The sequence below is a fragment of the Rhinatrema bivittatum genome, chromosome 5 (assembly GCF_901001135.1).
Source record: "Rhinatrema bivittatum chromosome 5, aRhiBiv1.1, whole genome shotgun sequence".
Lineage (NCBI taxonomy): Eukaryota > Metazoa > Chordata > Amphibia > Gymnophiona > Rhinatrematidae > Rhinatrema > Rhinatrema bivittatum.
Window position 1 is genome coordinate 262692230 of NC_042619.1, and position 24722 is coordinate 262716951.

The 24722-nt window shown below is 41.9% G+C and overlaps 1 protein-coding gene across 7 annotated transcripts in view; it reads right to left on the reverse strand.

Annotated features, from left to right (window-relative positions):
• Nucleotides 1-11492: 11492 nt before the first annotated feature.
• Nucleotides 11493-24722, reverse strand: part of FGFR1 (fibroblast growth factor receptor 1) — a 134816-nt gene continuing 121586 nt past the window's right edge. For all 7 annotated transcript variants that reach the window (XM_029603940.1, XM_029603944.1, XM_029603939.1 and 4 more), the window contains 4 exons: nucleotides 21199-21269; nucleotides 20372-20509; nucleotides 19655-19760; nucleotides 11493-18537 (listed from right to left, as the gene is read on the reverse strand). In XM_029603940.1, the coding sequence (XP_029459800.1) occupies nucleotides 18361-18537; nucleotides 19655-19760; nucleotides 20372-20509; nucleotides 21199-21269 (492 nt within the window). In that variant the 3' untranslated portion in view covers nucleotides 11493-18360. The remainder of the gene's footprint in view (nucleotides 18538-19654; nucleotides 19761-20371; nucleotides 20510-21198; nucleotides 21270-24722) is intronic.

A 24722-nucleotide genomic window follows, 5' to 3' on the forward strand; every position in this document is an offset into this window, starting at 1 on the left:
CGATTCAACACGCTGCTCCACACAAGCATGACGCAGAGTGTCGTTTGAAGCACAAAGGGGGGGGGGGTGTTTCTGGCTCAAAGGCACCAAAGCGAGGTTCCAAACCATCGACGAACACAGTGCAGAAGCCTACAATGATACACTCAACATGAAAGGCCTTGAAGGAGATTCCCCACTCACGACCAGCACCGGGGAAGGCCAAGGCGAAGACCCACCATTTGTCCTTGGCACACTCGACACATCAGCGCCACGAGCGTCATGACTCGATGAGGAAAACAGTGCACTGCGTTTAGACCTCTCCACCTGTCTTCACACTCTCAGATATGGACTCGGGAGCTTCCAACGTAGGCACCCCTTGCACTTCCGGCCGCTCTCCATCTTCAGCTTTGGCGGAGTGGGAGCTTACCCGACTAGGGAAGAGGTTACGGGATCAAGTCTGGTCAGACAATGACATGAATCATTTGGACCATGGCATGATTCATTTGGACTGATTCATCGACCAGCAGGTATAATCATCAGTCTAAAAAACCTCCAAAATATATTTTAAAAATTCAGTCTTTATTTCTATCCAAAACTTTAATGAATTATTCATTTTTTTTAGTAATATTTCTAATATATATAAAAATGGAGCAACTGATCCAAAATTTTCAAAACCACTTTCTTCTTAAAGAGCAATCCTTTAAATTTAAACATAGGAGAAAGGTGCACTTAACTTAATGGTGTTATAGCCATGTTGTAAAAAACTCCGACAATCCCTTAGAAAAGTAGGGTTTGGAGGATGGACTTGAAATCAGAGTATTCGAGAAGAGGTTTAAAATGGCCTAGCAAGCACAGTTTGTAGTAAGAGGAGTTGGTGATATTTCTTATAATTATTTATTTATTTATTTATTTATTTAAAATTCTTATATACCGACATTCCTGTATGTCATACAGATCATACTGGTTTACAATGCAACAGAACAGTCGCGTGGAAGCGATACATTGAAGATTAGAAACATATGAGTGAAAAAAACCCCCAAAAAACGTTAACAGCTTGATCACAAACAATTACAAGTAAAAAAATGAAAACGGGAAAGGATTAACAACTCGGATGAAAAATAAACTTTGATACAGAGCAGAAAATTAGACATCGAGTACAGTATAGGACCCAAACTGGACGTGGGTTAGGTAGGGATGAGTTCATGAATGGGAGCTGATCAGGGGATGGGGGATATCTGGGCAAAGGACATGCATTGAAGGGAGCTGGTTGGGGAAAGTTAGGTCTCCTGTGTAGAAAGTGAACGGCAAATCTTCGGTTGTAATATATGAGAAAATGGGAAGTTGCAAGTGCGATGGACACTAGTCTAGGGAGACATTGTCCTGGAATCGGGACGAGGCTTCCTCGACAGCTTAAGTCTCAGGAAAATCTTGACTGAAGAGCCAAGTCTTAAGTTTTTTCTTTTTTTTTTTTTTTGAAACTTTATTTATATATAAACAATAACAAACATAACAGCATAGATATCCAGGTTAACAATATTTGGTTTTTTGTTTTTTTTTGTTGTAAGAAAAGAAATACCCCCCTCCCCTCTCCCACTTAAGTTTTTTCTTAAAGGTCTGAGGGCAGAGTTCTTGCCTGAGATCTGGGGGAAGCGTGTTCCAGAGGGCGGGACCTGCTGTTGAAAAGGCCCACTTTCTTAATAGAGTTTTAGTGGGGGGACCTTTGTATGCTCTTCTGACAGGTCTTTCAGAGTAATGTGGGCGAAGATGGGTGCTTAGCTTGAGGGGGGAGATGTTGTGGATGTCCTTGTGGATCATCATGAGTACTTTGAAAGATATCCTGAATTTGATGGGTAACCAATGAAGTGAGTAAAGGATGGGAGTGATATGATCTCTTTTGTTTGCGTTGGTGAGAATCCTTGCTGCGGCGTTTTGAACCATCTACAGTGGTTTGATGGTGATCGAAGGGAGACCGAGAAGGAGGGAGTTGCAATAGTCAATTTTGGACAGGATGATGGATTGCAACACAAGGCGGAAATCTTGGAAGTGAAGAAGAGGTTTCAGTTTTTTCAGCACTTGCAATTTGAAGAAGCATTCTTTCGTAGTGTTTTGCACAAATATTTTTAGATTAAACTGACTGTCTAGCAAGACCCCTAAATCTCTGACAGAATGTGATTATATGGTTACACATAATGTGATTATATGGTTACACATGGAGAGGGAGGAGTCAATAGTGACTCCTAAGTTCCATACATTTTGGGTGATGGGGATGGGATGGTATCAAAAGTGATATGGTTGGGAGTATTGATGACTAGATGGTGTGATAGAACAATGATTTCTGTTTTGGATGTGTTGAGCACTAATTTATTACAGTGTAGCCATTTTTGGATCAGTCAGGCATTTGTTGAGGAATGATTCATTCAAGGCCCATGTTTCCTTGAGTGGGAAAATTTCTTTTTTTAATATCGTCCGCATAGATTTTATAGCGCACTCCGAGGTTGTCGAGGGTGTGGCCTAGAGGGGTTAGGTAAAGGTTAAAGAGGGCCACAGAAAGATCTGATCCTTGGGGTACTCCAGAGCTCAGAGGCATCAATGAGGAGGTAGAAGAATCAATTTGTACTTGCTGTGTCCTGTTGCTAAGGTAAGACGAGAACCAGTTCAGCACTGTACCAGTTATTCTGAAGGTGCATAAATTTGAGAGAAGGATGGAGTGATTAACCATGTCAAATGCAGCAGAGATGTCAAGTAGACATAGTAGGAACAAGGAGCTGTGATCAAATCTGCGTCTCACTATATCAAAGTTAGATAGCAGTAGGAGTTCGGTGCTGTGGTATTTCCTGAAAGCGAATTGGCATTGGATGAGGATAGAGTTGCACTGGAGAAGGTACAGAGAAGGGCAACCAAAATGATAAAGGGAATGGAATGGCTTCCCTATGAGGAAAGGCTAAAGAGGTTAGGGCCATTCAGCTTGCAGAAAAGATGGATGAGGGGGGATATGATAGAGATCTAAAAAATCATGAAAGGACTTGAATGGGTAAATGAGAATCGGTTATTTACTCTTTCAGATAATACAAGGCCTAGGGGGCACTCCGTGAAGTTAGCAAGTAGCACATTTAAAACAAATTGTGGAGAAAATTCTCTCGATCAATGCACAATTAATCTCTGGAATTAATTGCCAGAGGATGTGGTTAAGGCAGTTAGTGTAGCTGGGCTTAAAAAAGGTTTAGATGAGTTCCTGGTGAAGTCCATAAACTGCTGTTAATCAATTTGATTTAGGGAAGAGCCACTGCTTAGTACTGGCATTAGTAGCATGGGATATCTATTTAATGTTTGTGTACTTGTGACCCAGATTGGTCATTGTTGGAAACAGGATGCTGGGATGATGGACCCTTGCTCTGACTCAGTATGGCAGCTTCCTATTTTTTTTTTTATGAAGTGCATACCTATTGAGTTGCTAGAACAACTAGACCCTTGTACTAAAGATAATTAGCTAAGTCTGAATTCTCTGTAAATGGTAAGTTCTGCAGGGGACTCACAAAACCTACTTGCTGGTCTATTTCTCATGGGTAAAAATAAGAAAAAAAGGAATGTGTGGCAAGACAGTTCTGTTGGATAAATTAACCTGGATATTTATTTTCTGGAAATATCCAGGTTAATTTATACAACAGAACCATTTACTCTCTTGCCACCCATTTCTTATTTTCTTATGTTTACCCTATATGTATGTGCTCTTTACTCCACATTTTTCTTGTTATTTCTCATGGGCCCAGTCTTACCTTTCAGAGACATCCGATCTCTCCCCTTTGACAGATCAGTCCAACACTTTTCCATTACATTTATATCAGAACGAGCATTGACTCTTTCCTTAAACATCCATTTAGTCCACTCAGGACTTAGTTGACAACCGTAGAAACTATCAGTAAATTTAGTGATAGTCAGCAAAACAAAACATGTCCATAAAAATATCAGGATTAAAGTCAGGGCTGGCTTTAGGGCAAATGGCACCCTGGGTGAAAAGCATCCCCCTCCTGGGCCACTCTTCGGGCACGGCAGGATGGCATTTGCCGCAGCCACTGGGCCTCTCAAAGCAGCAGTGAGATGGGATCTGGCGCAGCCATGCTACTATGGGATGGGTGAGGGTGGAGCCCATCTCATGGTGCCCCAGGGCCCACCCCAGAATCTGGCCCTGGCAATGGTTATTCCCCCTGCGATGCCAGTGGCTTAGGATCTGCAAGGCAGCAGTACTCAGAGGCTATATCTTGGTGCATAAAGGGGTTAATCTCAGCACAGGAACTCTCTAAGTGTGTACAACATGAAAACAGTAAAATGTGTATCTATAAAATAAATAGTTGAAATTAAAAAAAAAAAAGTCATGGGTTGCAAACCTTGCCAGCTTTCCTTGGCATGTCCAGAGCTGGAGGACTCCTAAATGAAATCTCAGCTTTATGGACTAATCAGATCCAGAGCCATTATCAAAAAGGAATTTATCCCATCGTTCATCAAAATGCGTTAACAACATAATGCATGCGAAAAGTATGGTAACGCATCGTGCGAATGCTAATTTTTTTTTTTTTGGGGGGGGGGGCAAGATCAGTGAGGAGTTTGGGCGGGATTTAGTTAAATTAGGGGCAATATCGCACCATGTGACAGCATAACATGCTATTGCACGGTTTTAACACCGTAAATAACTACACCTTTTTTCCTGGCATTAGGCTGTGTGATATGCCCGAAATGGCCATAATGCAATTTGCGATACATTTTTGGATTTGCATTTTGGCCATTTCTGGGCTTGGGGTTTGGAAAGGGGAGAGGGGAGAGGAGAGTGGAGTGGAGATGAAAGAGAGAGAGCCTCTGGGGAGGGCCTCACTGTGTTGCACCTATTTATATCCCTATAGGAGGGCCACCTAATAGGTCAAGGTGAGGTGCTGGTGGTGGTTTAGGGGCCAGTTTTGCATGTAGAGTGTGATGTATGAAAAGCACAGTACACCTTGGTGAAGATTTGACGTCATTTGGAGTGAGGAAAGTCTGAAAAAGATTAAATTCTGTGCTATGTTATCTCACCCTAGCTTGATGGTATCCTGTTATAGAGTCCATCAAGCTAGGGTGAGAGAATAAAGTAGAAATTTCATCTTTTTGAGACTTGCCTTACTCCAAATGACGTCAAATCTTCACCAAGGTGTACTGTGCTGTTCTTACATCTCAGTCTTCATGCGAAACTGGTCGCTAAACCCCAAACCACCACCAACACCTCACCTTATTAGGTGGCCCTCCTACAGAGATATAAATACTTCCCTACTATAAGGGCCTTGTAGATAGTCATTCTCTCTCTCCCTAAAAATAGGGATTATCGCATGGTGTGGTAACTAAAAAAGTTCAATCAACTTGCCATTTTTCCTTAGCGTGGGTGTTATCAATGCTTTAGTAACACTTTTTGATGAATCTAGGGGTTAGCTAGGTAATTAGGGAAGTACCCAGCTACTGGGTAAATCCCTGCCCATCAGCTAAACCTAGCTGTGAGAAAAATGGCAGCCCTGGGGGAGCAGGTGAAATTGGGGGAGGAAATATAGGGAAGGTGATTTGAATTTCAAATCCCTGCAGATACTTCATCCTCACACCCGGTACACTTTTTCTCCAGAGTACAATGGAGGCAGGGCATGCAAATCTTTCTCATGCATATTCATTGCAGATATCCTGAAAACCTGGGCGGATTGTGGCAGTTGCGGACTGGAGTTCGCCATCCCTGCCCAAAGTTCAGGAACCCCCTCACCTAACTCCAGTTTAGAAAGAAATGACAGTTAAGAGTTTTCCATAGCAACAGCCAAATGCCTAATTTTCAATCCCTGGAGGGAAGGACCAGGCTGCATGATGATTCTATGTATGTACAAGTCTAATTTGATTTTGCAATATGGCACTTAGCTAATAACATACAAAATGAATCTGCTGATTCTAGCAAGACTCAAATACTAAAGTCACAAGCCTCCATGGTAGGGATATCTCCTTAGCCACCCCATTAACCCCAAGGTCTTCCTCTGTTCTCTACATTAATTGTGAAAGTTGCAGACACAGTATAGAAAGTGACTTTTTTCTTCACACCGTAATTGTTCATCAGCTTTGTTGACCATACACAGTTTCTCTGTCAGGGACATATTTATTATAATCATTATGAATATTACTTTGGCAACACATGTAAAATTATCTGAATCTGAAACACACAGTTGTGCTCATAAGTTTACATATCCCTGGCAGAATTTACAAGATATGTAGCATTTTAAGAAAACGTGAGTGATCAGACAAAACACCTCTCTGTAATTTTGAATGTGTTTCAAATTAAAACTATTCTGCTTCACAGAATAGCACAATCATTAAACAAACCATAGCAATAAGGGAAATAATAAAATGGTCTTGTTCAAAAGTTGGATGAAGTCACAAAAGGGATGTGGAATGACACGCAAGCACACTATAGTATTAACCAATATAGCAGGCGTGTTGCGAGAAATGTATGCAATGGTCCATACAAAAAAAATCACTCTAAAGACACAGTCTGATTCCCTAATACATGGTGGTTACTTGAAATGATGCAATCTTTATTGTTAATGTGTTGCCTTTAGTGTGATATTTTATGGACCATTGCATACATTTCTCGCAACACGCCTGCTATATTGGCTTGTTGAAAAGTTTGCATACCCATAGTTCTTAATATTGTGTATTGCCCCCTTTTGCATCAATGACAGTTTGCAGTCTTTGTGATAGTTGTGAATAACCCTGTATTTTCTCATGGGGTAAAGCTGTCTATTCCTCTTGGCGAAAAGCCTCCAGCTCCTGTAAATTCTTTGGTCATCTAGCATAAACTGCATGTTGGAGTTCTCCCCAAAGTGGCTCAATGATGTTGAGGTCAGAAAACGGTGATGGCCACTCCAGACCCTTTACTTACTTTGTTCTGCTGACACCACTGAAGGGTCAACTTGGACTTATCATTCAGATCATTGTCATGATGGAAAGTCCAAGTGCACCCCATGCACAGCTTCCAGACTGATGAATGCAAATTCTCCTTTAATATTTTCTAATAAGATGCTACATTTATCCTGCCATCAATTTTGACTAAATTCCCTGTGCCGCTGTAGCTCACACACCCCCACCCCCAAAAAAGCAGAGATCCACTTCCATGCTTCATAGTAGGGATGGTGTGCTTCTCATCATAGCATTTAAGATTGTGAGCATAAAGTTCAATTTTGGTCTCACCATTCCAAACTATTTTATTCCACAAGTTTTGAGGCATATCATAAGCAGGCATTTTGTGGCATTGGTGCAGCAATAGCTTTTTTTTCTGGCACCTTTACCATGTAACCCATTTTTGTTCAAGTATCTCCTTATAGTGCAAGCTGAAACACCCAAACCACTTTGTTATAGAGAAGCCTGTATTTCAGTAGAAGTGCTTGTGGGTTTTTCTTTGCATCCTGACATTTTCTTGGTGGTTGAGTCTGAAATCTTTCTTGATCTACCTTAGCATTAACAGAACCCATAATGTTCCACTTCTTGATCAGAGTTTGATCAGTACTGATTGGCATTTTCAAATCTTTGGATATCTTTTTATAGCCTTTGCCTGATTATAAAGTTGAACTACTTTTCCTCACAGATCCTTTGACAGTTCTTTTGCTTTCCTAATACTTCAGTAACCACTGAAGTCAGTGCAGCCCTGGATGCATAAGGGTTTCTCAAGATTTAAAAAAAATCATTGACTGTTTATACACAGACACAATTTTTATTTATTTAGATTTTTATATTCCACGTTTCGGCACTTCAAAGCGTACAAAGTGGATTACATTCATTACAATCAAACAAGGCACAGATGTGGATACCTACCTTTCATTGCTATCTCAACCTGTCAGGTTGAATGATTATTATAAGCCCAAACATTCCAGGGTATGTAACCTTTTGAACAGGACCATTTTATTATTTCCCTTACTGCTATGGTTTGTTCAATGATTGTGCTATTCTGTGATTCATAATAGTTTTAATTTGAAACACATTAAAAATAATAGACGTGTTTTGTCTGATCACTCATGTTTTCTTAAAATGCTACACATCTTACAAATTCTGCCAGTGGTATGTAAACTTATGAGCCAACCGTAATTAAAGTTCCAATTGGAGATATGCTCCCTTTGTAAGATTTGACAGTCACAGAATACACTTTTTTGATCTCTTGTTAAAATACCTTGGAGCAGAGGATTTGGTCTTTTTAATAAAGGCCTGGCCCTCCTTATAACCCTTGGAGCCTGGGGAGATTCTCCCAGTATAAACAGCACCTCACCACCCTTATATCACTTCTGTGGTGCCAGCTCCTCTGGACATTAGGCTTAATGAGCCTCAGCTAACATGGGTGTTAATGGCCTCAACACAATGCCATACCAATCCAGCACTATCACCCAGCACTCAAACTACAACCCAGCCTACGAAAAAGCTGTAATCCAAATATTGCAACATGCAATACTGGGAGGAGTAATCTGAAAACAGAACAAGCTGGAAATGCAACATACAGATTCCTACACAGAAAAATACATGCAAGCAGAATACCTCACCTGCCACAAATGCAAAATAGCCCTCACCAAATACAGAATACGTGATCACAGACTACAAATAGAAAGATGCAGGCAAAATCTAAACTTGGAAAACCTAAGAAGCCAGACTCTGTATGCAAGGCAGCACTGGCAATGTAGAAACAAATGCATTTCTTCCTGTGCTCTGCAAAATACAGAAAGATCAGAGATGCACATTTCCCACAGCTGGTAGAGAAAATCAAATACTTTCCACATAAGAATGAGCAAAAAAACCCCTCTGTATTAGAGGCACTGCTAAGTATCTAAAAGATCCGGGGTACAGGCCCATAAGCCTTCACCCCCCCCCCCATTTGGATAATTAATTCATCATGATCAATAGCTTCGCCCTTCCCCAAAATAATCCTGTAAAAACACATAATTGGACATCACACTTTTAAATATTAAATGATCTCTATTCTATGTTCCCATGCAGCTATCAATGCTTCTTGCCTCTGTCTATATGGAGACAGGACATCCCAGCTCAGAAAGCAGGCGGCACCACTAGAACCATTTTTCACCATTGTGGCAAAGTGCTGGGCATGCACGTCAGTGCTGTCTCTAGACAGAAGGATCTTCTATGTAACAAAGAAACCTCTAGCCAGTTTCAACCATCTCATAAAACTACTACTAAAATTATTCATGATCAAAGTTGTCTTGGGGGCGAAGTCTGGGGTCTATACAGGAGAGGACAGCGCTGCAGATATCATGTAACTCTATAAAACTTTTAAGTAATAGGAAAGAATCCAATATAAACTCTACACCTCAAGTTCTACAATATCTTGGGTTCACAGAAGCTCCGTCAAAGGGACACTTCCCCTTACCACTCACCATAGAAAACTAATATTCAAATTCTGGTGTTACCTCACAGCAACACATCAGCACACCTCAGTAACATTGTGTAAATTCAAAACCCTGCAAAAAGATGTACTCAAAACCTATAGCAAACCCACCATACCATAACACACTAACTGTCAAACTCAAACAGGAACAACCCCATCTTTAAAAAGGCAACATTACAAATATTACAGAAGGCCCTGAAAAGCAATACCCCTCCTATTAGGAAATCAGAACAAGCCAGGCTGCTATAGATCCATACACAGAAACTAGGTGCTAGCAGAAAACCTCACCTCAGTCACACAGGCAGAACATAGACAGATCCTCACCAAGTATAGAATAAAGAGACCATAAAGTAAAAATACAAACATGTAGACAAAAACTGAACTGGAAATTGGAACAAGCCAGACTCTGTATACAGTGCAACATTGGAAAAAAATCACCATTCCTTGTTAAACATCAAATACAATCAAGAAATATTAACTATACCAATAAAAAGAATAATTATGTCAAATCAGCTGATGAATAGATCATCCAATAATTTAAAAAGCATACAAAAATGCTTACAAAAATTACCAAACACTAATAAAATATTTCAAAACAGCAGACACATCAAATAATATCCACTAATTGAAACTAATAAGGATTTTAAAAAAAATGTCCCGGTTTCCATGCCTGGGAACTTTAAATTTCCAGTCACCCTGAGATTATCGTAGATTGGAGGAGGGAGCACAAACTTTAACCTCTCTCTCTCTCACACACCCGCACATACACACAACTTGGACCTCTCCCTCTTCTTCAGCTGCTGGGGAAATGTGGGCAGTGCCGAGGGGCCTCCTTCCTCAACCTCCAGCTGTAGAAAAATGCCAGCGGCAGAAGACACGGATACCAAGGGCACAGAGGAAGACCCTCGGGGACATGGGCCCCATGGGTCAAGGCTACTGATGTGCCTGCTCTTTATCGTCCTTGGAGGAAGAGGAGAAACGGCAGCTAGGGCAGCAAAACGTTTGTAGTATCCTGCCATCGGGCCAGAAATGAAAGCTGACCAGGCAACAATGCAGACCAGCACCACAACCCGAGGCAAGTCCGTGATGCTATACCTTCCACAGCCAGTACACCTTTACTTACTACCAGTTTGTAATTGGTTTCCTCTTTTCTTACCCTTTTAAGCATTCTGAATATTACTTTGGCAACACGTGGAGAACGGTTATGCCAATGAAGTTGCCAGGATCTGAGAAACCCTCAAGGCCACACAGGGCCCCTTCCCACAGTGAATTCTGCATGCAGTGCCTGAATCTGGCGGCAGCAGCACAGTCTCCCCTCTGGTCCAGTTAAAGGTGTCACAACCTAAATGATAAAGGGGATGGAGCAGCTCCCCTGTGAGGAAAGACTAAAGAGTTTAGGGCTGTTCAGCTTGGAGAAGAGACGGCTGAGGGGGGATATGATAGAGGTGTTTAAAATCATGAGAGGTCTAGAACAGGTAGATGTGAATCGGTTATTTACTCTTTCGGATAATAGAAAGACTAGGGGGCACTCCATGAAGTTAGCATGGGGCACATTTAAAACTAATCGGAGAAAGTTCTTTTTCACTCAACGCACAATTAAACTCTGGAATTTGTTGCCAGAGGATGTGGTTAGTGCAGTTAGTGTAGCTGTGTTTAAAAAAGGATTGGATAAGTTCTTGGAGAAGTCCATTACCTGCTATTAATTAAGTTGACTTAGAAAATAGTCACTGCTATTACTAACAACAGTAACATGGAATAGACTTAGTTTTTGGGTACTTGCCAGGTTCTTATGGCCTGGATTGGCCACTGTTGGAAACAGGATGCTGGGCTTGATGGACCCTTGGTCTGACCCAGTATGGCATGTTCTTATGTAACCTGCATATAACCAGTTTGCTCCAGGTACCTTTACCTAGGAGAAGTTTGTCATGCTGTTGAGATAGGACTCCAGACACAACCCTTCCTTTCCATCCTGTAGTTGACAACATCCTCTTTCTGTTGAAAAGAATTTAGAAAGAAAAAAAAAAAAAGTGACCCAACCCCAAATGGGCAAATCACCAGTCAGCAAACTAAATCAGCTGCAACGTTCTTGGTTAAAATCTTTAATTATTACAAGAATCCCAAAGTTACATAAGATACATTACAAGTTTCTGTACAAAGGCAAAAAGCCCCTCCCCCCCAAAAAAACTGTTCAAGTATAGATTCTGTTCTTGAGTTTTCAATACTTATCCCCATTTTCTTGAGATTGTCATTTTGAAGGGGCAGACACTGAGAGTCATAAAAAAAAAAAAATTGTAACAGGCCATATATGAAAAGTTTCCAGGCTTGTCAGGGTGTAGTATCTGCATTTTAAGCACGTCATGTTGAATACAAAAAAACAAAACAGTGCACGTATATTGGACCCATGGTAACAGACTTGTGAGCCGTAGCAGTCAATCCTCAAGGCTTCAACCCTTCCTATTATTGAAATGGATTGATTCTACCACACTGCATGTTAAAGGCAAAATAGTTTTAGGAAACCAGGAACCTCAGCAGGCTACACAAAGTAGAGATGCTAAAACTTAACTTAAACAGATCAGCACTTTCTGCTAGCTCAGCCGCAGCATCGCACAATCATGGTGTTGATTATAGGTACATTTCCCCCTCTAAATTTCCATTTCATAAGATATTTTAATCACAGGCTGAGCAGCAAAGCTCAACAATGTGCCCAGTACAGGCCAGAATTGGCTTTGTTTGAGCAGGGAGGGAGTGAGCTCATGCACGCTTTTATCATCATTTTCAAACTGGAAAATATGATGTTACCGCTGTGTGGGAAAGCAAATTATATCCAACAAAAATGGCATAAATCTTTAAATACACAGCAATTATGAATCAATTTTGTCCATTCTTCCTACAACATTGTTCTCAACTCTATTAAAACCCAGTCTTTCACTTTGAAATAAACAGTTTGTAATGTTCAGAGGTTAGGGATGCTCTTGGATTGGCAAGGACACTGTAGATATAAATCTTAAAAGGTTTCAGATAAATTGACTGGATTCCAAAGTAAAAAAAAAATAAAATATATGGTATATATATATATATCACTGAAATCTGCACATCATCATCTAAACATTAACTTCATTAATAGCTTGCTCTTTGGCCCTCCCAAAATCAATATTTTTATTTATTTATTTTTAGGAAACATAAACCTCTTTCAAGTTAGATTTGCAGCAAGAAAGAACTGATGGATACATCAAACATACTGGGTACTGGTGAAGACGACTGGCAAAGCACTGTAGGATTGTGCAAAAGAAAAATTCATGAAGGAAAACCTGTTGCCTCTTTAAAAAGAGACAATGAGAGAGAGAGGATTTCATTCCGTTTAATAGCCTAAAGCAAACATTTTTTTCATTCTGAAATGAAACCGTGAATGCGCCAACTCGCTTCTCACACCTCTCAGAAAAGCTTGCCATTTGGAAAGCACCTTCCACATTCCACAAGTTATTTAATCACCATACATTTTAAAGATGAGACAAAGATGCTATTTCCATTTCTACAAAACTTTTTTTTTTTGCAAAAGATGTTTAAAGAATTTTTTTGCTTTACATGTACACTTCATATTCAAGTTAAAATTCAATATACAAATACATACATATGAAATTTATAGGTCTTGTATTTATAGGAAAAGCCCTTATTAAATCAAGTTTACAGGCTCATCAAATAACTCTACCCTTGTTTGACTTTGTTTAGCTTTATCAAAACTTTAGTCTTTTATGTAAAAAAAAATAAAAAAAGGAAAAAAAAAATCTATTATATTCCTTAGTGCCTCTGCTACCCAGGTCCCTTTTCTCAGCAGTGTCTCCTCTCCGCTGTGACTTTTTATGATAGCAGATATTTTAGCTGCTCTTGTAGTTGTTGGTCTGTTTTATTTATTCAGATATTTTCTATAACTGAAAGAACCCAGCCTCATTGAAACAGGAAGGTCTGGTAACATGTCCCTATGGTTTGAAAAGGGGGGAGCAGTGATTGCTGAAATGCAGGCTGGGTAACTGAAGGGGGCAGTGCTTTTAAAACCGCAAATGCTAACTATGATTTAGCAGTCAAAAAAGCCATCTTATTCTTCCTGATCTGTGAGGACAGGGTAAAGTGAGCTCCTCCCATCTTTAAAGGAAATTAGGATTGTGGCTAGAGTCAGCCCTGTGGCATGTGCCGACCCTGGTGCAATCCTCAAGTCGGATCTTCCACTCGCCCCCCGATGGGTAGTGGGGCTGCCATGGAAGTAATGCTCACAGCTCTGGGCATGGTCGTTTTTTTAAGGGTGACATTTAATGGCTGGATTCAGCACCCGTGATTAATTGGGGCCCAGAAGAGGCCCTGGTGTATGGCCTCTGGTCAAGAACCGTTACTGCCATGACCAGACCAGGTACGTTGGGGGTGGGGGGAAAACTATATAAATTAGGGGAGAACAAAATCCCCAGCTAGTGGCAAAGGAATGCTCAGGTTGCTAATCACAGTCCTGCTTCTGACTGAGCTGGATACACCAAAATGCAGGAGGAAACTACCAGCTCAAAAAACAAAATGAAGGTGTTGCTGGACTTTTCTCTCTCAAAACTCCATGCAAGTCATTCTTCACATCTGTAAATATTCCCTGATGTTGGCAACCATGCACAACTGCTATACAGAAGATCTGGGTTCAATTCCCAGGCTTGGGATTCCCAATCATTGTGCAGTGACGAGACCTGGTGGCTGGATTTAGGGTCATGGATTGCAGGGTTTCAGAAAGTTTTTGTGCATAGCCCTTAGCCGAAAACCATTGCTGCAATGATTGGACTAAGGGGTATAATATACAATATAGGGGAAACTTCCTAGACAGATATTGGGCTACGGCTCCATAAGTCTTCAGTACAGACCAATTCCAATTGAGTGGAGCAAGAAGAAACTGCCAGTCCACTAATAAATGGCTAAGAAAATAATTTAAAAAAGGATATTTGAGAAGAGAATTCTAAAGGGTGCACATTAATAAAAATATAACATTAAAAAAATCATATATACACTCATATTAAAGCAAAAAAAACAAAACAAAACAAGACTTAGGAATAAGAAAGAGCTGAGCTGATATTTCAGGGAGTCAAACTACCCTTTTTATTTTTTTTTTCAACAAACAGAGCCAAAACCGCATTAGAAACCAGAATAACCCTGGAAGGACAAGAATGGTAGGTTGTTTAAAATGGAAATTCTCTTCCCGATGCCAAGGTGCCACTGTTCAAAATATAAAAGTAGCAACCATAGATTGTGTAGAAAACAACAGATTCAATTTTGGAAATCCTCTCTCTCATGCCTATTTGGGGTTACAAATGACTCCTCCCTGGCTCCCTTGAGCCAAAAACACCTGTGCATTCCTCTGTGCCGATGACCTTCAAAGAACTGGATGTATCCTGGACTCTGTTAAACCCTTCTCCAACTGCTCACAAAACCATTTTGTAAACAAACATTACCAAGCCTTTTTTTTCCCAATGCAGATTCCAACCCCACCCTGATCTTTTATCTCAACTGCTTTCTGAAACTCGGCAAGGAGTAGCCATAATATACTGCAAGGTCACCCGTGGATGTTTTTAAACAGCAACACTCACAAAAATATATATTTTTTAACCTATTTTGGCAGATTGTTAAGATCATCTCTACAAATTTTACTTTTAATTATTTGTAAGATTAGAATTTATAGGGGTGTTTTGTTTTAGATTTCTTTCTACCTGGCCACTCCCAACTTTATAAATTGAAGTCAATTGGCAGGGCGGGTACTGTCGCAGATGATTGTAGTCGCAGTTTATTATTAAACTGACACATGTAAAATAAGAATACAGCATGGACAGCTGAAGAGCAGATTATAGTCCCATGTAGATGTCGCGCTGGTACATAGAACAGCGTTTTCCAACCTTTTCAAGCCCAAGGCACATCTACATTAACAAAAAATGTTGCGTGGCACCATTCCTATTGCCAGTTCATGGGACTGGCAATATGGATATGGAGAGGACTCATGGTCAGAAGTAGGGAATCTCTGAAAGCCCCACCAAAGGGAGAGAGGGGGAGAAGACACACATGAACTCATCCCAAGGAGCCAGTTCCCGCTGTATCCAGTACAAGTGCAGCAGAAGGGAGCAGTCAGTTTAATGCGGGCAGCTGGCAACTCCACTATTGCTGCTGCTGCTCCCAATACTCAGAGCGAGTCCCATCCAATGCTCAGGACATGATCTCCCCTGTCTCACTCAGCCTGGGGATAAGAGAGGCTAGAAGGAAACTCGGGGGGGGGGGGGGAGAGAAACACAGGGTGTGCGCTGCATACAGCAGGTCCCCGCTCTCTGTGCCCTGTATCACACTCCAGGGCCCATGCCCGATTACGCATGTTCTCAGAAAGGAGCAGCGCCACTGGGGTCTTTTGTTGCTGAGAGAAGAGCCCAGGTGCTGCTCTAGACCCAAGATTCAGGCAGTGCTGATTTTTCCGTGGCACACCAGATCAGACCTGACGGCCTTTCTGGTTGAGAAACACTGACATCTAAAACATGCATACAGCACAGAGGGATTCTTCATCAGGGCCATCGTGCAGCTGTCACATGGAACCACATAAAGCATGAAGACAGCAGGGCCATCCGAAGAGTGGATTTAAGAAAGGAAATATTTTTTAAAAAATGGGCAGCATGCATCACCATAATAAAAATGATCTTTTATTCAGAAAAGTCTGAAAACATGAAAAACAAAAGATAAAAAAAAAAATGAGATGATCAGAGAAATAAAATTCAGCAAAAGAGCCTGAAAACACACAAGGTGGTTTCCTGAAGACCTGAGCTGGTAGCACTGCTTAGAGGTTAGCTGTGAAACACAAACTTTTCACAATTCGATATGCTAGACAAGACTGAGATTCTGGCACCGAGGTCAGAAGCAGTGAGGCACCATACGGCAAAAGCTAAGCCAACTGGATTCATTTCACATGATGTCACTGGTGATATCGTCACCAGGGTGCAAATACTTACGAAGGTACGGGCAAGAGCTCAGCTGCTCAATAGTCAGCTGCTGCCTGCAGTGAGGAAATCTTCCCCAGTATTCCCTAGGCCACAATCAGACCGGCTTTTCAGGATATCTATACTGAATATGCATGATATATTTACATACAATGGAAGAGCAGTGCACGCAGATCTATCTCATGTATATTCATTGTGGATGTCCGGACAAACAGACCTGTTTGTGGCTCTTGAAGATCTGGAGTTGGCTACCCCTGCCCTAAGCAATTGAAAGAAATGCACTGAACATTTAATGCTGTGAACAGAAAAACCTGCCTGCAGAATTCCCTCTACATCGCCATTCAGATGCTTTCCTAGAAACAGGTCTGGTTTTCAGTACATCCCTAACGAATATACATGAAATATTTCCACATACTGCCTCGTTTGTATACAAATATCTCTCATGCATTTTCATTAGGGATATTCTGGACTTGATTTATACTTTCTCCTCTTCCTAGGCTGCAGAAGATGGTTTATGCTGGCAGTTTTTATGGATCCCTATTTCCATGGCCACATCTGAAATGACCAGAACTTGCCTTAATACTAATGCACCAATATGGTGATTCATCAACTACACAAGCTGTGGCTTAGTATCACCACAAACACCCCCCTCCTCCCTAACATCACGAGCAGCATGAGAGCTGAGGGCAGGGGGGTCAGAGATAGCCATGTGTGTGCAGTAAGGGGTAATGGGGAATGATGGCATGCCGCAATGGTCATGAATCTGAAAGATACCAACATTTGATTCCACAGCCTACAGAGAGCCAAAGCAGCAAAAGTGATCTCTCTGACTCACTTTCGGGACTTGCACTGAAAGGTGGTCATTTCGAACATAATTTAAAAAAAATAAAAACAGCAAAAAGTAGCAGAATATATGAAAATGTTTTTGTATTTCTTTATAGCAACCAACATCTTTACCAGATCCTAGTACCTTTCTACCAAACTGGTATCTCTCTGGCAACAACCTTTTTACATATATATATAAAAAAATGACATGTACTGTAAATATATAATTCATATTTATACATTTTTCTACCTATGTACACGAGAAGGATTTTAGCACTGTGTTTTGTATTTGGCTGCCTGCTCTAGGATCAGTGTGTAGCAGAAACATTACATTTTTGAGTCAGGCCACGACACATACTACTGTGTATCTGGTGAGCAAAGCAAGTTAGTACTGGGATTATTAAACAAACAAAACCAAACCCCCCACTCGGGGGGGGGGGCTTGTCAATCAGCCCCATGGAGCAGGGTCTTCTCATGCTGTACCTATACAGAAGTTCAAGGCATTTACGATATCTTCTTAACAACTCATTTCTCCAGATGGTCAAGGTGCCACCATTATGTGAATATCATTCTGGTATTAGCTTATTATGCTGTAGCAGATTGACCCATCCTTTGCAACCTCAGTACTACTAAAGGTTTTCAGTCTTCTGCCCCCTTGCAAACAAGACAAAGTCTCAGTATCCCAGAGGAAGGACTGCACACAGTCTCTTTACAGAATCCCAGGGAGTCAAACCCTCACACTCTCAAAGGGCCATGAACTTCCTCGTCAGTGTCATTTTCCTTTAATGAGGACATTGGCTAAAAAAAACACAAAAACAACAAAAAAAAACAAAAAAAAACAGGTGCTGCTGCTCCACACAAAATATTCAAGCAAAGATCCCATCAAAACCCTCCCTCAATCCAATTTGGAATGCAATAAGACCAGAGAAGCTGGCATGGTATCCTAAACTGGTGAGATGCTATATTGGCCACCATCTTCTCCTTGATGTAAGAGTTACGAACATGACTTGATGGTTTAATGGATGGATCATTTATTCCTAAAAGAAGTTTTTGTTTTTTTTTTAAAAGAACATTAAAAAAACAAGGCGCTCAAAAATGCTAGAGAAATGAGGTCACGCAGTTCTGGAAGTTTTCACATCAGCGTTTTTTCAGTCTGCCATTGGCATGTTGGTGTGGATGCTTGGGAAGACAGGGCTCATCTGGAAGAGGGTCGTGGGAGAACACAGAGTCCTCGCCTGAGGAACAGGTGGAGTTACGGGTATCTGGAAAACTGGGAGAATACTGATCCAAGGGCACGGACAGGTCCAGGTACTCCTACCAAAACAGAAGAGAAGAGTGGTCATTCTTCTGAACCTGGCCAGGCCTTAAAATGCTACAAAACATTTGAAGAGTATGACTGACTGAATTGTTACACAGAGCAACTGAATTCTGAACCCTTCCCAACTCACACAGCTCTTAAAAGGTTAACACCAAAATGCTAGCTTTACAGCTAGATCCCAAGTAGCAGAGGAAATAAATGTGCATTTCTATAGATTAAGCAGTTATCCTAAGCTGATTTCTTACCTATAACCCTGATGCATTTATTTCCCAACTCTGCCAACCAGTAAAGGTGCATCACAGTAACACTGGGCCCAGTGAGCGGCAAGTCTCATCAGAATTTTAATACTGCTCTCTAATTCTATGTCAGTCATGTCTTCCACTTGGGTTTCTTGGCATGTCAGGTTTTGTGTGTCTCTACCCATGGTTAGTCAACAGCAGGAGATGACAACACCACTCACAGAAGGAGGTTACCTCAAAGCCAGCCCCTCTTCTAAAAAGCACCACCACTCATTCTTCCTTTTTAAATCATTTAGTCCACACAGTTTGAATGAATAAAACAGGGGTAGGCAACTCCAACCCTGGAGGGCCACAAACAGGCCTGGGTTTTCAGATATCCACAGAGAACATGCATGCGGTATATCTGCATGCACTGCCTCCTGCATATTCATTGTGGATGCCCTGAAAACTGGATCTGTTTGTGGCACTCCTGCACCAGAGTTGCCTACCCCCTGGAAGACAAAGATGAAGCTTCTTATTTGAGCTTTTTGAAAGTCCCATCTCTTCAGCCACACCCACTGTCAGGGTTCCACGTACACCAAAGTTTAGACATATGCCTTTTCTGCTATACCGAGGGACAGGATGACTGCCAGGGAAGGAATCTTGTAAAACAGGGGTGCGATCTTAAACAGGCACACCACTAAATTTCAACCATACCTTTGGATTAAAGAGCGTGCCAAGGAATAGGTGCAACAGATGGAGGAGGAATACAGTCAAATAGCAAGGGGGGTTAATATTTGAGGAATAGAGGGGTAAATAGCATAACAAACAATTCCATCAAAATTTCTGCTTTGGTGCAGAATATTAGGTCTTCGCTGGCTAACAAAAGCATTACCTGATTGGAAGTCATGGCAACGATTCTGTCCAAGTCTTCCACTAGGTGCTTGAAGGTGGGTCTTTGAGAGGGAACGGCATGCCAACAATCTCTCATCATCATGTACCTAGGGAAGAGACAAGGAAGAAATATTTTGGTCAGAAATCATAGAGCAATGAGAGCTACCGCTCAACAAGGTAGACTGTCCAAAAATGCTGATCCGATAAAAGAGGGGGTGTCAAAAATCCAGTAAGTCTCAGATGTTCTTGCTTTTTATGACTTGGGCTGTAAACAAAATGCAACAGAGAGGGTTCTCCTCTCTTGGCAAAACTGAATTCTACTACAATCCTTGTGCAACATGTAATGCAGAAATGAGATTTGGATTCTAATCCTGATACCAAACTAAACTTGTCCTAGTACTTTTACAAAATGGAGCACTGTAGTTACTATACAAGAAAATTACAATGGTCTTCCATTTTTCCCAGATTTCCTAATGGATTTTTATTATAGTAGCCAAAATGGTTTGTACTCAACCTGCTGGCTAGTGATAACAATACCCACCGAGTAACGTTTTATTCATGATCAAGTGGGCAGCAGCTGTCCACCATATATATATGTAGTGATCATGGACTGTGACTCTATGGTAAAACAGTGCATAAAACTTTGCCCCGACTCAGTAATTCTCCGAGAGCCCGATCTGTTGCCTGGATGGCCTTGAAATCTTACACGTTAACTTACAATTCATTGGTACAGTTGCTGGGTTTGTCCATTCTATGCCCCTCCTTCAGCAGCTTGAAGAGCTCCTCCACAGGTACTCCAGGGTAAGGAGAGCCGCCTAGGGTAAAAATCTCCCACAGCAGAACTCCGAAAGACCAGCTATGTCAAACACAGAGAGAGTCAGTCAGGTCTAACCAACACCATAGCTTCTCAAAAAACTCTTGATTCTGAAGCTCAACTACTGAGCACATAGACAGAGCTCTTATGGGGCAGGTAGCCTCCTGAACTTGTGGGCACCAATTTGCTAGGGTTTTCAGGACATGTATGAAATAAGATTTGCATTCACACCGCTTTAGTTGTATGCAAATCTCTTTCATGAATATTCATTTCCTGAAATTGCATGGCTTGGTATCCACAAGGATTGGAGGTTGCCTACCCCTGGGACTCCCAGCTCCTGCAACTACACAGAGAACATGCCCCCAGAGGATACTGCTGTTTGCCTTATGTAACACCACAGGCTGAAAGCATAACCAGCTTCTGGAAACTGACCAGTTCACAAACCAGAGTGAAGAAGGGAATAAAGTCTACATGAACAGGGTATCTGGAAGTGCTTTAAGGTACATTTGCAGGACAACATATGATCTCTAACTGGCGATGGACAGACAGACTTCCCCCACTCCAAACCAGCTGGGTTCATTCTACCATCAGACTCTGACTTTTTTTTATCCAGAGACTTGTATGGGGACCCAAACAGAACTTCCCTCTCCAATACAGTGAACCAACGGCAGATTACATGCCAGAGAGACATGACTTCCCTCATCTGAAAAGCCCTCCATTACCATACTCACACGTCACTATGGTGGGTGTATATTCGATCGAAAAGCGCCTCAGGAGCCATCCACTTCACAGGCAACCGACCCTGCAATGCAGAACAAGCCCCAGATATGACTCTTGCCTTGGATTGCCAGGATTAGATGCTAGTCCAATACTTTAGTGGTGGACTAGCATCTAATCCTGGACCTGAAATTTTGCATTCATGAGGGATGCCTTACAAACAAGGAGATTTAAAATACCACATTCTTCAGAGTACCAGCGTGCTCCTCATACTGTTCCTTTTGGGGTTATATACGTCTTTTTTTTTTTAAATCTTTTGTGCCCTTTCACTTTGTGTTTTACAGACTAACAAGTGTGAAGATGTGGTGATGGCCTAACTCCATTTGTCAAAACTCCTTTTTCCTGAGTCCAGTCTTCAGTAGTTTGTGCTCCCTGCAGACTTTACCCGTCCTGGCGTGACAACGGTGGGAGGTTCTGAGGAGGTCCTGAACAGCAGGGCCCAGATTTCTCTCCCTTCAGCTCGGTAGGGAGCACTTTCATAGTTTGAAAACATTAACATCTGGTCAGGAAGCAAAATAAGATCATAAAGATTCGTTCCCACCCCTTTTTCTTTTCTATTTATGTTCTTTTTAACTTTCAACTAAATCATAAAAAAGAAAAAAAAAAAAGTAGTTTTGCTGGTTTAGCAATTTCAATGAAACCTTAAGCCAAAACCACTGGCACCTTAGCCTGAAGGCTAGCAGGGCAGGTTTACTCTGGACTACATCTTCTGGACTGCTAAGCAAAAAATGGTTTTGGAATATAAACCTTTTGAATCTGGGAAATTTACTAATTCTTTTTTTTTTTTTGTAGCTAGAAGGAATGTCCGGATTCTGATATTTTTGGGAAGACAGCCACCCAAGCCTGTGCATGTACAACAGCCTCACACTTCTGCATACTTGGGATTACAGGTCTGCTGCTATTCTTTTGATTTTGCTATGCTGGTACTGAAGAGTCAAAACAAGAGGGCAAGAATGTACTGGTACAGTTAAAAGCCTTTGATGAAACATAGACAAAAATGATTATGGCATTGCTGAAGAGGTAAGCATTTTCAACATGGTTATTAAACACAGATTGTATAAAAATAGCACCCATGTTCTCAGCAGACAGCAGACTGTGTGTCTCCGTCTTGACTGCGGTATTTCGAATGGGACTAAAAGTACCTGAATTGGAAATGCAAACATTTTTTTTCCTTAGCTGCTCTTTGAAAGAGGAGGGATTTGGCTTTCACTGCTGATGGAACCAGGTAGGACAGCCTTGCCTGTTTCCCTGAAGCTCTGTAACACATCTTTTTCTGCACCCTGGAGCAGCGACACGAGCCTCAGACATAGCAGCACGCTCCGATGTTCCTATAGAGCCGAGGGAGATCTCCAAACCCCATTCATAAGTGATTGCTGCGTACGCACGGGAGCATCGAATGAGCTGGATGCATACAAGGTTTATAAGCAGGGGTCTGTATATTGGGGGCTGGCTTAGGAGATCATGTCGGCTCTGAATAGCTACTGAAACAATCAGAACAGCACCCAAACCTAAGCAACAAGAATACTATGACTGAAAGCAAAAAGCACATCTGATTCAAAATTCAACATGCCTGTGCAAAAACAACAGTCATTTTGTCTGGAAAGTTTTCAGATTTTACCCTCTAAAAGACCATTTTTCTTGAGCAGCTCCTGCTGTCCTTAACCCAACTGTAAGGTTTCACAGGAGTCCTTCCAAAGTTTCCCGTATTCCACTGCACTTTTTAACAAGAGAAAGCAGAGTTGCTTACCTGTAACAGGTGTTCTCACAGGACAGCAGGATGTTAGTCCTCATAAGTGGGTGACATCATCAGGATGGAGCCCAATCACGGAAAACTTTTGTCAAAGTTTCTAGAACTTTGACTGGCACCTACTGGGCATTCCCAGCATAGAACCAACCCTGCATCCAGCAAGGGTCTCCCTTCAGTCTCGTCTTATAGTAAAAGTACATGCGAAAAATAAGAAAACGTAACGAACCCAACACCACGGGGTGGCGGGCGGGTTTCGTGAGGACTAACATCCTGCTGCCTGTGAGAACACCTGTTACAGATAAGCAACTCTGCTTTCTCACAGGACAAGCAGGATGGTAGTCCTCACATATGGGTGAGTATCGAGTTGAGAATGTCCGAGGAATGCACCAAATGCACCCAAAGACGTGCAACAGGCACAACAACAGGGGCTGAAATTTGGTTAAAAGGGCATCCTGAACCCTGATGTGTCGGTGGAAGGCTGTTGGTACATTAATTGGCAAATAAGTTGCGTAAGACAGACTGGCTGAAGATGGAATCTTGTCTGCCAGCCTTGTCTAAGCAATAATGGTCTGCAAAGGTATGGAGAGAGCTCCAGGTAGCAGCTTTACAAATGTCAGTAAGTGGCACCAAGTGGAGGTGCGCTACTGAGGTCGCCATGGCCCTGATACAGTGTGCTTTGACACGGTCTTGGAGCGGAATGCCTGCCTGCTGATAGCAAAAGGAAATACAGTCCGCTAACCAGGAAGAAAGGGTCTGCTTTCCCACAGGTTTACCCAATTTGATGGTATCAAAAGAGACAAACAATTGAGTGGACTTTTTGTGGGCGGCTGTACGGTCTAGGTAGAAGGCTAGAGCACGTTTACAGTCGAGAGTATGCAGAGCCTGCTCTCCTGGATTGGAATGGGGCCTGGGAAAGAAGGTGGGTAGTATAATGGATTGATATGAAACTCCGATACTACCTTAGGCAAAACTTAGGGTGAGTGCGGAGTACTACCCTGTCATGCAGAAGTTTAGTGTAAGGCGGATAGGTGACTAAGGCCTGTAACTCGCTAACTCTGCAAGCGGATGTGATCGCCAGAAGAAAAATCACCTTCCAGGTGAGATAGTGGAGATCACAGGATTGGAGAGGCTCAAACGGCGGTTTCATTAGCCCCAAAACCACGTTAAGGTCCCAAGAAGGGGCTGGAGGGCGCAATGGAGGTTTTAGGTGCAGCAAGCCCCTCAAAAAGCATGTTACCAGGGGTTGTACCGATATGGAGACATCCCCGACACCTTTATGGAAGGCGGCTACCACGCTGACATGCACCCTGATAGAGGAAGTTTTCAGGCCTGACTCTGACAGGTGCCAGAGATAGTCAAGAAACTTCGCTGTGGAACAAGTGAAGGGGGTCGATGGACATGGAAGTACACCATACCATAAACCTGTTCCATTTATAGCGAGAAGACTTTCTTGTGGAAGCTACCAGGACACGGGAAACCGGATCTGAAAGGTTAAGAGGTTGAAGAATTAACCTTTCAACATCTAGGCAGTCAGAGAGAGGGCCTGGAGGTTGGGGTGACGTAGGCATCCATCGTTCTGAGTGATCAGAAGCGGATCCTTCCCCAGAGGAATGTGCCGGCGAATTGATAGGTCCTGAAGTATTGGAAGCCACACCTGGCATGGCCAGTGAGCTGCTTTCAGAATCATCAATCCCCTGTCCTTTTGCAACTTCACGAGAGTCTTCGAAATGA